The 13,666-nt window shown below is 65.1% G+C and overlaps 2 protein-coding genes across 2 annotated transcripts; both read right to left on the bottom strand.

Annotated features, from left to right (window-relative positions):
• Positions 1 to 256: 256 nt before the first annotated feature.
• On the bottom strand, positions 257 to 3,971 carry CTSS (cathepsin S; the record flags this gene model as incomplete). The annotated part of the gene is made up of 7 exons (XM_082011398.1): positions 257 to 675; positions 1,190 to 1,292; positions 1,534 to 1,699; positions 2,574 to 2,798; positions 2,873 to 3,022; positions 3,499 to 3,618; positions 3,846 to 3,971. The coding sequence occupies 7 exons, from the start codon at positions 3,969 to 3,971 to the stop codon at positions 576 to 578; spliced, it is 990 nt and encodes a 329-aa protein (XP_081867524.1). The 3' UTR covers positions 257 to 575.
• Positions 3,972 to 8,659: 4,688 nt separating this feature from the next.
• CTSK (cathepsin K) lies at positions 8,660 to 11,535 on the bottom strand (the record flags this gene model as incomplete). The annotated part of the gene is given in 12 exon segments (XM_082011576.1): positions 8,660 to 8,873; positions 8,949 to 9,054; positions 9,170 to 9,335; positions 9,431 to 9,649; positions 9,720 to 9,875; positions 9,995 to 10,117; positions 10,242 to 10,368; positions 11,079 to 11,130; positions 11,133 to 11,166; positions 11,170 to 11,175; positions 11,179 to 11,286; positions 11,524 to 11,535. Coding segments are annotated over 12 exon segments (1,209 nt in total). The 3' UTR covers positions 8,660 to 8,773.
• Between the last annotated feature and the right edge of the window lie 2,131 nt (positions 11,536 to 13,666).

Here is a 13,666-nt window from a genome sequence, read left to right on the forward strand (position 1 = left end):
CGTTTATGTCGCCGGTATCGTCATCGTGAGGACTTACATCGAGGTGAAACCACAGACGCTTTCTCTCCCCGCGCTTCCGGCAGCGGTGCCGTGGTCTACGTCCTCCGTTCGGAGGGAGACGGCGGTCGCGGAGGGGTTTTGTGAGGGGTCCTCACCGGAGGGAGCGCTGCCGGACGAGCAAGTGCCAGCTGGAATTCCCTCCGCCACCCATTCCTGCCTCCAGAGACCGAACGCGGGCTTTTTGGACGGTGAAACTTTTATTTTTCAAAGAAATTCTGCAATTTCATCAACACCACACAGAGACAGAACGAGACCTGTGTCATCGCAGGTACTCGCTGCGCAGCGGCAGAGGAAAACACGATCTCCATTACAACTGCGGGCATCGCAAATTTACTCTGAAAAGAACAGCTTTTCCCCCAAAAGAAGCCACCAGGTGCCTGTAAATCATATTCCAAAACCCTCCCAGGCAAAGGACGTTGCCCACACAGCCAGAAAACGATTCCTGAAGTCGGTAGATCCGTCAGCAAGCGCAGCATCGGTGTTCAACCGCGTCCTCTCCGAAGCGCGGGGCCCGTCTACATCAGCGGGTAAGAGGCGTAACTGGCGATGCCGCAATGGTTCGCGTGGTTTCTCGCCATGCGGATGTAGCCCTCGTCACCAAAATGCACGCCCCAACTTGTGGGGACAGGAAACAAAACAAAACAAAACAAAAAAAAAACCAAACAGACATGAGAAAAATTAAATTCCTTCGTCCGCAAGCGGCAGCTGTACCAACGTCACAGCACTGACGCGCTTTCCGTAACCGCTTCGCGGGACTCCTAATCCCGCGTTAAGTTACGACAACACTCGGCGACACAAAGGGAGCTTAAGGCGGTTAAAATACCCGTGGCTGGATTTTAAATGCATTGAAAGCTCCCTCGCGCTGCCGCGACGACACAAAGGTGCTTGGACGCGGCCAAGCGCGCATCCTCGGGCAACGGTTTAAGGACCGACGCCAACTTTCAACTCTGTGACGACCCTCCTTGCGCAAGCGCCCGGCTGGTCTCCCTCTCTCCGGCATAAATACCGGTCGCTGTAGAATTTTGTGGGCGTCAGTTTGAGCCGCGGCGGCGACCTGGGAGAAGCCCATCCCCACGGAGAGCGAGCCCCGCGGTAGCCAGAGTTCAGCCCTCCGCGGCCGTGCCGCTACCTGTTTTTCACGAGCCAGTAATCCTTATCGTTTAGGGTGCCGTAGCCGATGACGAGCACGCCGTGATTCACCTCCTGCGTGCACCGGGGGTCGTCGTACACACCTGGGAAAAAAGGAGTTCGGAAGCACGTCATCGGAGCACAAGACCTCGCCTTCGAGTCACCACTGGGACCGAATTCAACCTTCGGCGTGGTTGTACAACAAAACCAGCGCCGCTAGCTCAGGTTTTGTCGCGTTGATGCCTTCATCCAGGAATTAGGGCCCAGCTTGCCAAACGCCACGAGCTTGACGTCCGGAAAGATGCGGAAGACTCAGGAGAAGACCTCCAGGGTAAAAGGACGTACCTGACCTGTACAAGAAGAAGGTGGGCTGGGTGGCGTCGATGGCGACGGAGACTGGTCCGACGTTGGCTACGGCATCTTTGAGGGCTGCTTCGTCGGCGTACGGGAGCTCGACGTACTTGGAGCAAGTGGCGGCTCGTGCGGAAGCGTTGTATTGACAGGTCCCATTCTGGTAGGAAGAAGGGGAAGTTGAGAAGAGGAGCGCGAAGGATCCCCCAGGAACATCTCAAGACTTTCAGGTACGTGTTTTCCATCAGCCCTCTCTCACCCTGTGCCACCCCCATCTTCCCCTTTCTTTGGCCACCATTTTCCTACAGACGGGGTTACGGCACAGATGGCCGGGAGGGCCGGAGGAGACCATCTTCTTCCTCTCACTTCCCCACTCCAGGAGCAGCCAAACCATTTCCACAGAATTCTCCGCCTTTTTTCTAGAAACCTCCGGTGACAACACTTCTGCCACTTCCCCAGAGAAACCGTCCTCGCTCCCTCGTCCTTCCCACCAGAAGCTCCTCCTCATCTTCCACCTAAATTTCTCCCACTGTAAACGAAGCCCACGGCTTCTCGCTCTCCCTCCGGGCAGGGAGAACGGCGTCTTTTGTCTCCGTAGCTGCCTCGTGCGTGTTCGAAGACTCGCGTTCCACTCGACTGAGCTGCCCTGCTCCGACCAGGGTAGAAACACCAACACCCCATCTTAAAACGACGGAAGGCGGAATAACACAGGGAGCCGAGAGCAGGACCCAGGACTCCTGCCCCATTTTTCCCTTCCGCGTAGCACGTTGCTCAATAACTTATGTAGGGCAGAAATAACCACGCCGAAATTCTGGCTCCCGGTCCAGTCATTCACCCGCGAGGAAAACACCAGCCTACAGGTCCCTTCCCCGGCTCTGAAGGAACCGGCCGCCAAGACGACGACACGAGACTGGTGGAAACCGAGACGGAGGGAAATCGGGGGGTGGGAGGAGGAGAAAGGGGCGGACGCGGGAGAGCGGGACCAACGGCCACGTCGCCGCCGATCTCGCGCGCCGCGGCGGCCCGACGCCTACCTGCGCCGTGTAGGGGTAGGAGTCGTCCGACTCGATCCCTTGGTTGTCGATGACGTACTGGAAGGCGTTGGTCATGAAACCGCCGCCGCAGCCTTTGTTCCCGTACATCGCGGAGCAGTCAACGAGGTTCTGGGCGCTCAGCGACACCAGCTTCCCCGTCTTCAGCTTCGCCTGCGCCTCCAGGGCCCCCACGGCGCTGAACGCCCAGCACGACCCGCAGGCGCCCTGCGAAAGCCCCGGAGACCCTCAGACCGGGCGCGGGAGCCAGAGGCGAAGAGGCGCGGGGGAGCGCGTCGCACCTGGTTCTTCACGGACGTGACGCATCCCTCCTCCCGCCAGTCCACCGCCGCCGGGGCTGTGCTCGCCGGCCGCGGCCGGGACGCGCGGGTCCGGTTTGGCCGCGGGGCGACGCTCAGCCCGGTTAACGAAGCCGCCACTTCCTCGCGCGTCTGGTGGGGAAAGGCAACAGCGGCTCGTCACCCGCTCGTCTCCGGTAGGTCCCGCAGCGGGCGCGCGGCGGCGGAGGGGGACGTCCCTCGGAGCCGCGCAGTTAGCAGCTTTGCGCAGCCCCCGGCTTTTCATTTTATTTTTTTATTAACGTCGATTTTCCGGCCGTTCATCGGAAAAGGCAAGAAAAAAGAAAACGCAAAGCTCAACCCCAGCGCCGAGAGTCCCTGGAAGCTGGAACGTTTCATCAACCGCCGCCACGACCTTAGGACGCCGCGGAGGGATGATGTGCAAATCCACGGAACGACCGGGACCAGCCCTGCGCGCCCCGAACGCCGCGCTAAGAAGGAGCTATTTCCTCACGCCGCGTTGCCTCACGCCCGCGGGCCGAGCACAGGAACGCCCGCGCAGCTCGCCCACGGCCGCGGGGGTCCGCGAGGAGAGGGGGGGCCCTCGCGGCGGCGCGGCCGGCACCTACCATGTCCCCCAGGTGGTTCATGCCCAGCGCGTAGGAGTGCAGCCCCAGGGAGTGCTCCAGGTTGTGCAGCGTCACCAGCCGCAGGTTCCTCTCCCACGTCGCGCGCCGGTCCCCTTCCTCTTTCTGCAACCAAGCGCGGCCTCGTGGCGCCCGGCGACGGCCCCCGCCGCCCCGTTTTATCCCCCGCGAGGGGCCGGGGAGCCCCTGCCCAGCCGCCCCCCGGGATCCCGCGGCGCCCCGAAGCGCTGTCGGCTCTTCTCCCCGCGGCGCGACGGGCGGTCGTGCCGGAGCGTCGCCCGCCGCGTTCGCGCCCCGAGCCGCCTCCGCTGGCCCCGGGGCGCCCGTACCTCGTGGCGGTACTCCTTGCCGTAGGTTTTCTTCCAGAGCTGCCAGTGCCAGTCCAGCGCGGGGTCGGGGCGTCCCAGCGCCGCCGCGAGCGCGGCCAGGAAGGCGACGGGAGCCAGCGGGCCCATCGCGCGCAGCCGGGGAGTCGGAGCGACGGGAGCCGAGGGCTCGGAGCCGGAGCCGTGCTTGACCCCTTAGCGACAAATCCGGTTTGGCGAGGGAGGCCGAGCGGTGATGACATCCCTGACCCGGGCTCGCCGGCGTGACGCCGCGCCGGGCGACGCCAACAGCCCCCGGCCCAACGCGCCGCAGCGGCGCCGCCCGCCCCGCGCCCCCCGGCCCCCCGAAATCCCCAGTCCCACCCGGGAGCCAGAAGCTTCGCTCGGGGGGACGGAGGAGCCTGCCGGAGCCCCGCCGTGCCCGCGAAGCCGCCCCGCGGGGGGCTCGCCCGTCCCCCCGGGCAAGCGGCTGTTCGGACAGGGCTGGTGTTTTCCAGCGCCTTCAAAAGCAAAGCGACAACAACAACAACAACAAAAAGTAAAAAAACAATTTTTTTTTTTTTTTTTTTTAAACCCCCGGTTTTTGCGCGGCCGGTGCCCCGCGGCTCCCGGGGCGGGGCCGCCGCGCGCGGTCCGGCCCGCAGGGGGCCGGGGGGAGGCGGGGGGTACGGCGGGGCCGGGGTCAGCACCGAAACGCGGTTCCGCCGGCTTTACCGCCTCGACCCGACGTACCTGCCAGGGCTCCTTCCGCCGGCGGCCGCGGGGCTCCGGGCCCCGCGCAGCGCGGGCGCGGCGGGGGGTCGGCGGCGGGAGCGCGAGCGAGGAAACGCGGAAACGCGGAAACGCTCGGGTTCCGTTTTCGCGGCGCGGGGCCGCCGGGGCTCCGGGCGCCGCCCTCAGCCCGCGGCTGCGGGTCGGAGCTTCTGCGGGCGGCGCCCCGCGAGCCGAGCGACGGGGCGGGGGGGGGCGCGGGGCCCGGCTACTGGTTTGAACTGGGTAGAGCGGAGCTCCCGTCGCGGCACGGCCGTGTCGCAACCTGGCCGAGGCCGGCTCCTCGGAAAATAAAATAAATTAAATTAAAATAAAATAAAACAAAAAATATGTATCATAATATAAAATAAAAATAAATAAAAAGAATATAATAAAGTAAATAAACACAATTAAATTAAAATTTAAAAATAAAATAAATAAAACAAAATAAATAAAAATAATAAAATGAAAGTTAAATTAAAAATAAAATAAAAATAAATAAAATAAATTAAGATAAACTAAATATAAACAAAAATAAATAAAAAGATAAACAAAATAAATAAAAATAAAAATAATTAAATAAAAACAAAACAAAACAAAATAAATAAAATAAATTTAAATAAAATTAAATTAAAAAAGAAAAGAAAACTAAACCAAACCAAACCAAAATCAAACGTGTTCCCCTTTCGTGGGGAAGCCCGGGTGGGAGGACATGGTTTGAACACAGTCACGGGACGGCGCTGAGCCGGCAGCCTCGGCGCTGCCCGGACGGCCGAAGACGCCGCTAACGCGCATCACGTCGCAGGCAGGCGGGCAAGGCGGGCAGCGGAGGCCTGGGCTGCCCGGAAATGGCGCCCCAGCCTGCGCCGGGGCGTCCGCGGGGCAGGAGGGCGCGTTCCCCACCGCCGCGCCGCGGGGAACCACCTTCCGGCGGCGGAGAGGGAGGAAAAGGGCGTCGCGGGGCCCCCGGGACGCGGCCGAGCCGTTTTCTGAACGGCTGCCGGAGATGGCGGGGGCCGGCGACCACGACAGCGGGGAGGCTCCCGCCCGCGTGGCCGGCGCCGTTCCCGGCCCATTACCCCTCGTCGGGGACAAATTCCGGGGGAGGGCGCGGGAGCGGGGGGCTCGAGGCGCACCCCGACCTTCGGAGGACGAGCGAAGCGAGGAGGAGACGACGGGCGGCACCGGCCGCCCTCTCCCTCGCGGCCTTCGCTCCCCACCCCCCGTTAAAAGCGGGTTTTTCACCGCGCGCGCTCCCCCGCGGCCACGGGAAGAGCCAAATTCGCCTCTTTTGGCCAAAAGGGCTGAGCCGGCGGCTCCCGTACCGGGTGTCACTGCCGCTCACTTTTCCGGGAGGGGCAGAGGAAAATCCCTTCTTTTCTATGTGCTGGAGTCAAAACCGCCGGGACAAAACCAGATAAAGCTCAATTAATTGGTTTTTTATATTAAAAAAAAAATCAGCCCAGGCCTGACGCCAGGGTGAAGGAGCTTCGTTGGCGGCACCGCCCGCAGGCGGGTTTCTGGTCGTCGCTTTAGAAGATAACGGCGTTTGGCTGCCGACGGCGCCGCTTCGGCTTTCCCGGAGACGTGCCGCCCGAGCGGGACTCTGACGTCAGCGCTTCGTTTTTCCCTTGTTCTGCCTTTCGGGCAGCGAGACACGCGCCCGCGCACACGTTTCCACGCCGGGGCGGCAGCCCCCCTCCCGGCGGTGCCTCCAAGCCGGCCGACGGAGGGGGTTTGCCGGTGCCGACCCCAAACCGAACCGGCTCGGGTTCTCCCGGAGAAGCGCCGGCCCTTTGCGCTGACTCAGCGTCGGGGCACGCCGGCAACGCCGGCGTTCCCCGCAGAGCAGAAATCCCCCGTTTGGAGCCGAATCGCGGCCCCGAGGCGGCGGTTCGGGCGGCGTACGGCGGTTCGGGCGGCGTACGGCGGTTCGGGCGTACGGGGCTTAACCAAGGGCCCTTTACCCTGCGGTTGTGAAACCCTCAGCGTGCCCCTCGGAGCGGAGGCCGAAAGGAGAAGCTGCTCGGCCGCGGGGTTTGCCGTGCCCGGTCTTCGGGAGCCAGCAGCCCCCCCCGCCAAGAGCCGACGCCGAGCGCGACGCCATTCACCACCCGAGAGCGTCGTGGTAGGTACCCGGAGGCGTTTGGAAGCAGCTTTCGGCCAACTCGCCCTAAGTCGAGTTCGCGCCCCGGGAGGCGTGCCGGCGAGAGGTGGGCGCCGGCGCCCGGCAGCGCGGCTCCGTCGCCGCGCGGCGGCCCGACGCAGGGTTGCGGCAGCGCACGGCGTCCCGGCAAACGACGGCGAGGGGGAAAACACAGCGGAGGCCGCGGGGAGTCCCGCCCCGCGTTACGCCCGCCAGGACCGACGAGCCCGGGGTGCCGCAAAGCGGGTTTCCTCCGGGAGCGAGAGGACCAAGCGACGCCTCCATTTTGAGCGGAGCCGGCCTGAGCGACGCCCGGGTCTGACGCCCACCCGCGCCGTGCGGCCGTACCGATCATCCCTACTTCGGTTTTCCGAAAGCTTTGGTCCTCCAGCCGCCGCCGTCCCCGCGGCTCCCGGGGCAGCCAGCCAGGGTCCGGGCGCTGGGGGCCGCCCCCAGCTTCCCCGGGGCTCCCGCGGCGCCGAACGCCCCGCGCGGACCCACGGGCGTGGCCGGGAGGGCGAAGGGAGCCAGCGGCCTCCCCGCGCTCAGCGGGGGCAGCGCCAGCCCCCAGCCTGGGGGCTTTTCACGTCCCCAAAGGACGCACATCCCCAGAGGTTCCCTCCGCCAACCTGCTTCCCCCGGCGCCGCGGCGGCTGCCGCGGAACGGGGCAAGGGACGCCCCGAGGCAGCAGAGGTGGGCTCCGGCCCCCGGGCGAGCGCCGAAGGAGCGTTTCTCCGCGTTCTCCAGCCAAAAGACGCCCCGGGGAGACGTCTCACCTGCCTGCCCGGCCACGCCGCGGCTTCCCCCCGAGCCCGGCTTGGCCTCGGCACGAAGGGGGCACGAGGGGGTCCCTCCGCTTGCCGCGGCCGGGGAAATGCCCCCATTTCACTTTCTTTTCACAACGCTCCGGTGTCAAACGGCCCTGACGGTGCATCCCGGCGGGCGCCGATGAATTAACCGCATCCCTCGTCCCCCGCACCGCCCGGCCGGGCCCTTCGCCACCCCCGTCTCGCCGCCCGGGCGCGAGTGGGAAAAAGAAACTTATTTTTAAACGTCTAAACGTTTTTTTTTTTATCCCCATCCCGAACTTTTAAAGCAAGTATCGCCTTCGCTCCTGTTCGGGCTGGCCCTGAGCTTTGCTGCAGTCGTTTCCCCGTTTGTGGCATTACAAGGAGCGCTTGGATTTGCGTTTTTGGGGCGGCACGGGATTTCGGCTGCAAAATAGCACCCAGCCCCGGCACGAGCGTCTGCCCGAAGCCGCGGCCCCGCAGCGCGCCCGCCGTTCGTTTGCTGCTCCGCTTTCTTCCTCCTTCGTCCCCCCCAATATTTCTTCAACCTGCTTCAGGGGTCCTGCAAAAGCGGGTGGGGTTTTGCAAAGAGACCCCGGCGGCATCTTCTCCCCCCGCTTCGCCCACGTTTTACCGGCGGCTCCTGCCCCTTTGGGGAGGGGAAGGGCTTTTCCATGACTGCAGCCCCCCCCACCCCGCCACGGGGCCAGCACAGAGCCCACCAGCCCGAGCGTTTATTCCCAACGGTGTTTATTTTAAAAATAAAATCGTACCACTCTCTGGGCCCCCGCCGGGACGCGAGGTGCGGAGCGACGGCCGGGCCCGGAGCCGTGCTCTCCGCGGGGGATATTCCCCCCGCGCGGGATTTCCCCGCGCATCCGCGTTCCCGGAGGCAGAGGCCGGCGCGGGACACGTTTGCACAAGCATCGCCGGACGGATCAGACTCTCTGGGGCCGGCCACGCCGGGCGCCGAGTGCCGGCGGCCGCGGGAAGGCAGAACGCGGCACACGCGGTGCTGGCACGGCCAAGGAGTCCCGGGAAAACAGAGTCGGGGGGAGCTCATCGCGCTGCTCGGCCGCAGCCGGGGGGTCTGCCCCTCTCCCGGGGGAGGTTTCTCGTGGAGAGGCTGCGATCCCGCCCCGGAGCGACGTCAGCTTTGGAGACGGGGAGCGAAGAGGCCGAGCGCGAAGGCAGGGAAGCGGGGGGCGGCGGGATGGGGCGCGGGAAGGGCGCGTGCCGGCAGCGCTCACATCTTGGGGAAGCTGGCGAGGTTGGCGATGCCGCAGGCGTTGTTCATGTTGCGCGCCAGCAGGACGTAGCCCTTGTTGCCCCACTCCTCGCCCCAGCTGTGGGGAGAAAAGGCCGAGCCTGAGCCGCCGGCAAACGCCGAGCTGGCGAAAAGCGGCCCCCGCCGTACGTACCTGTTCTTGATGATCCAGTGCTTGGTGCCCTTCTGCGTGCCGTAGCCCACCGCCAGCACCGCGTGGTTGATGTTTTCGGCGTTGCAGCTCTCGTCGTAGTACACGCCTGGGGGGCGGGACGGAGGGTTACGCTCGGGATAAACCACCCGGCCGTGCCTCAGTTTCCCCGATCTGGCCCACGGCCAGCGGGCACCAGAGGGGGTGCCCCCCCGGCCCCTCACCCCGGCTGTAGAACTGGAAGGAGGGCAGGCTGGCGTCGATGCCCACGGAGACGGGCCCGATCCTGGCCACGGCCCTCTTCAAAGCCTTCTCGTTCCCTTCAGGGATTTCCCGGTAGCCGCGGCACTTGGCCGCCTTCCCGGTGGGGCTGTACATGCAGCTCTCATCCTGCGCGGGACCAGCCGGGTCAAGGCCAGATGGGGATGGGAGGGCAGTCGGGGGGGGGAGCGGATGGAGACCTTACCCCCCTCCCAGCCCCAGACCTGGCCGATGTAGGGGTAGGCATCCTCCGAGTCGATGCCGCGGTTCTGCCGGACGTACTCGAAGGCGTTGGTCATGTAACCGCCGCCGCAGCCGTCGTTGTTGGCCACGCAGTCCACCAGGTTTTGGGGGCTGAGGGAGAGCAGCTTCCCCGTCTTCCGCTTCAGCTGCCCCTCCAGCGCGCCCACCGAGCTGAAAGCCCAGCACGAGCCGCACTGGCCCTGCGGGGACACGACGGGTGCCACCGGGGTGCCACCCCGCTCTGGGCACCTGCGGGAGCGCCCTGCTTACCTGGTTCTTGACGGGCGTCACGTAGCCTTTCCTCCGCCAGTCCACAGCAGCCGGGGCTCTCTCGGTCCAGTCGGGGACATAGAGCGTCTCGTTGCGACGCGGGCGGCCGCGAGGCACCTTCAAGCCCGTCATCATCCTCACCACCTCCTGGCTGGTCTGGGGAAGGAGCCCGGCGTGGATGGGTGCAGCCCTGGGGCCGGTGGGCAGAGCAGCACCCAAGGGTGCCGAGTCCCCTCTCAACCGCCCCATTCCTGTCCCCCCGCAGTGACACCCACCATGTCGCCCAGGTGGTTCATGGCCAGCTCGAAGGTGTGGACGCCCAGCGCGTGCTCCAGGTTGTGGGTGTTGATGTACTTGAGGTTCTTCTCCCAGATCAGCCTCCGCGCCGCCTCGTCCGCCTGCACCACGGGGTGTGAGCCGGCGCCGGACAGAGGGGTCCTGCCCGTGTCCCCCCCAAACCCTGGGGGGGGGACACGTGGCCGGGGTGGTCCCCAGCCGCCCTCCCGCGGGGCTCCGCCGTACCTCGCCGTTGTACTGCTTGCGATAGGTTTTCTTCCAGAGGTGCCACTGGGTGTCCAGCTCCCGCTGGGGGTGCGGCTGGGCCACCGCCGTGGGGGCCAGCAGGGCCAGCAGCGTGGGCCACCACAGCCTGGGGACGGGGACAGAGACTGAGCCTGGGAGGGCTGGACGGGGGCCAGGACCCCGAGCGCAGCCGGGGCTGGGCTATAGGGGCCAGGACCCCCGAGTCCACCCCGCTTCCCGGCTGTGGGGGACCCTATGCCCGCCCCATCAGGGAGCCACGAGGGACTGAGACCCCATACCCACCCCGCTGACGTGCTGGGGGAGACCCCAACCCCGTACCCACCCTGCTACCAGGCCACGGGGCCCAGCACCACCCTGGTTTTGGGCCGGGACCCCACCCTGTTCTGGGACCGGGACCCTGCGGCGCTGGCCGGGCGCGGGCGTCACATGAGCCGGGACAGCTGGTTCCCATTACCGCGCCATTCCGGCGGCCCCAGGCCGCGGCGAAACCGAGTTTTGGGGGTGCCGGGAGCGGGAGGTGCGGGCGGACCCAGACCATCCTGCCCTCTCCCTTGCTTTACCCACTCCCCCCCAGCATCGACTTTCTCACCAGACCCCCAGGGCAGAGCAGGAAGGGGGACACCAGCCCGAGCCCCCAGCCCCGGCTGACGCGCCGTGCCTCAGTTTCCCCCTTAGCCCACCGCTGCCACACCGGACCCGATTTCCCTCCCCACTCCCACTGGGGTCCAGTTCCCTGGGGGAAAAAGCCGCCCGAGTGCCCCAGCAACGCCTGGTGGGGTCTCCCGTCCGCCCACGTCCCGCTCCCGCGTCGCTTACCCCGGCATCGTGCTGGCGGCGGGCGGACGGCGCAGCCTGGGACCGGGGGATGCGGGTGCTGCGTCCGCAGCTCTTTTATGCCGCCGGATTAAGGAAGTCAAGAGGCAGCTGGAAAATGTTGGCAGTCACTCAGGCCTGCACAGGGCTGGAGGGAAGGAGGAGACTTGGGGGGGATGCAGCAGCGGCTCCCTCCCCACTTCACGTGGTGCTGTGGGGCAGAGCTGAGTCAGCCCCAGCGCGGGGGCCGGGGGGCCGGATCCCAGCCGGAGGCCATCCTCCCGCCCCATGGCAGAGGGGCTGCTTGCTCCTGGGACACCCCCCGTGCCCCCGCCCAGCACCCCCGGGAGGGCTGAGCACCCGCTGCTTCAGGACAGGCACTACATGGCAGGATCAGACCCCGCCAGCAACTCGGGGCCGGTGTCGGGAGCAGAGGACAGGACCTCACCTCGGTCGCCATCGTCCCCGGGCCAGGCCCGCGGCCCCTGCCAGCTCCCATCAGCGCAGCTCGGGGGGCACAGGCGGGGCCCAGGGGGACCGGGCTCGCCCCCCACCCCAGGCAGCAGCACCCCGGGGAAGCGGGGCCAGACGGTGCTTTCTGCGGTGACGGGCACCTCGTCACGCGGCTGCCGCTGGCACAAGTCAGAAAACCTTGTTCACTGCCCGGAAGGTCCCGGTGCGACCCGGTGGCACTAGTCCCCCGTCCCAGGCACGCAATGCTGGGGATGACATCATCATCATCATCATCATCACCTCCACCAGCGTCCAGCCGCGGGTACGAGGACGGACAGCCCCAGGGAGCAAGGGGATGGGAGAAGCACCAAGGCACGGATTCAGGCTACCTCTAAACAACACCCGTGGCAGCCCATCACCGCAGGGGTCCCCGGGGAGAGGGACCCGGCCCCCCACACGTGAGCTCACCCTCCCCGGCTGCTGGGAAAGGGGCGGCTGAGTCAGCCCGGGGCTCCGCCGCGGGACTCATCGCCCACGAGCACGGGGCCCTGACTCGGCCGCGCATGACCCAGCGGCGAAGCCAGCCGCAGAGGGACCAAACCGCGGGGAGCCGAGCGTTTTAGGGAGGCAGAGAGAGACCAGAGGCAGGGGGGAGGCGAGGCTGAGCGAGGGGCACTGGGCTCCGTCCCCTCTCCAGCCGCAGGGCTCGGGGAGAACAGGACGACCCACGAAGCCAGAGATCACGAGGGACTGTCGAGACGCTCCAGACCACGACTGCGCAGAATTCAGAGGGGGAGGAAGAGGGGGGGCTCGGGGGAGAGGCAGCACGCAGGGGTCCAGCCCGCCCCGGCATCGCCGCAAGGCCATGGGGATGGGGGCAACGCTGTCGTGACCACAGTACGGGGGGAGGCAGAAATGAGACAGAGCTTTGAAAAAGGGAAAATACCTTGTTGTAAAATCTCTGCTACATATAATCATCTGCAACTCCCGCACGAGACGGAGGCTTGGGCGCAGAACAAGCCTCCCCTGAGGAGGAGGTTTGGCTCCTGCCCACCCCAAGCGATTGTACGATAAAATAACGCCCCTCCCTCACATTGAAAAAATACAATTATCAAAACGGGACGCGAAGGGAGTAAGCCTCTTCCCCCGCCACTCCGCAAAAGGGCACCCACAGGACGGGGAACCCCGCGGTGGGGGGGTGGCAGAGGCCGAGACCCCCCCAGCCAGCCCTTCCCCAGTCCTCGTCATCCTCCGCCGCCGCCAGCACCGAAGCCAGGCCAGCGTCTCCCCAGCAGGTTCGGAGTTTGCCGGCTGCTCCACATGGTTTCTTTTCCTCAGCAGCACCCAAAATTGGGGGGCTACAGCAGCGTCGCCCACAATGGCTCAGGGAGAGACGGGCTCTGGGCCTGGGGACACAGAGCTGGAAGTCGTTGCTTTTTGTCCACGCGGCCACCAGGTCCCGCTGTGCTGGGGGGCCGGTCTCGAAGCACCACAGGCAATTCCAGCTCCTCTGCTGCCCTGGGACAGAGCTCAGCAGCTGAAGGACGTCACTCCAGAAAGCGTCAGAGCTGTAGCTTCACAAAGGGGCTCGATTTCTACAGAAACGGGAATTTCCCCCCTCCTTTGGCAGCTGAGCGCCGCTCCGTCCTCAGTCTGGTTCGGTCAGCAGGGCTCCGATTCTGCAGGTCGGTGCAGCTCAGCGCTGGTGCTTTACGTGTCCCCTTCGTCCTGCAAGCGGGCGCCGCCGGCCCGAGTACGACTACCTGGGACAGTTAACACCTTGCTACTTTACAAAACTGATCTCTTCTAAGCCTGAGAAAACTCCACAGCCTGGCAACGGGGACGGCAGGGGCGGCGACGGGCTGCTGTGGACGACGAGGGGCCCGTCGTGGTTATTGCTGGTAGCATTGTCCCTGGGTAAAAGGATGGGGGTGGATCGCGGGACGTTTCCCAGCTCCCTAATGGGAGGTTCCCACCTTCTCATCGGTAAGTTTGGAAGCGGTGCTTGAAGTGAGAAAGATGTTCAAATCTTTAATTTTCCAACAAAAGCAGGAGAGAAAAAAAAATAAAAAATGAAAGCTTGCTCCACTCCAAGAGGAGCCTCCGCGGGCCCCTGCAAGCACCGAAACTGGACAGTC

The sequence above is a fragment of the Phaethon aethereus genome (genome assembly GCF_964289735.1).
Source record: "Phaethon aethereus genome assembly, chromosome: 28".
NCBI classification, from domain to species: Eukaryota; Metazoa; Chordata; class Aves; order Phaethontiformes; family Phaethontidae; genus Phaethon; species Phaethon aethereus.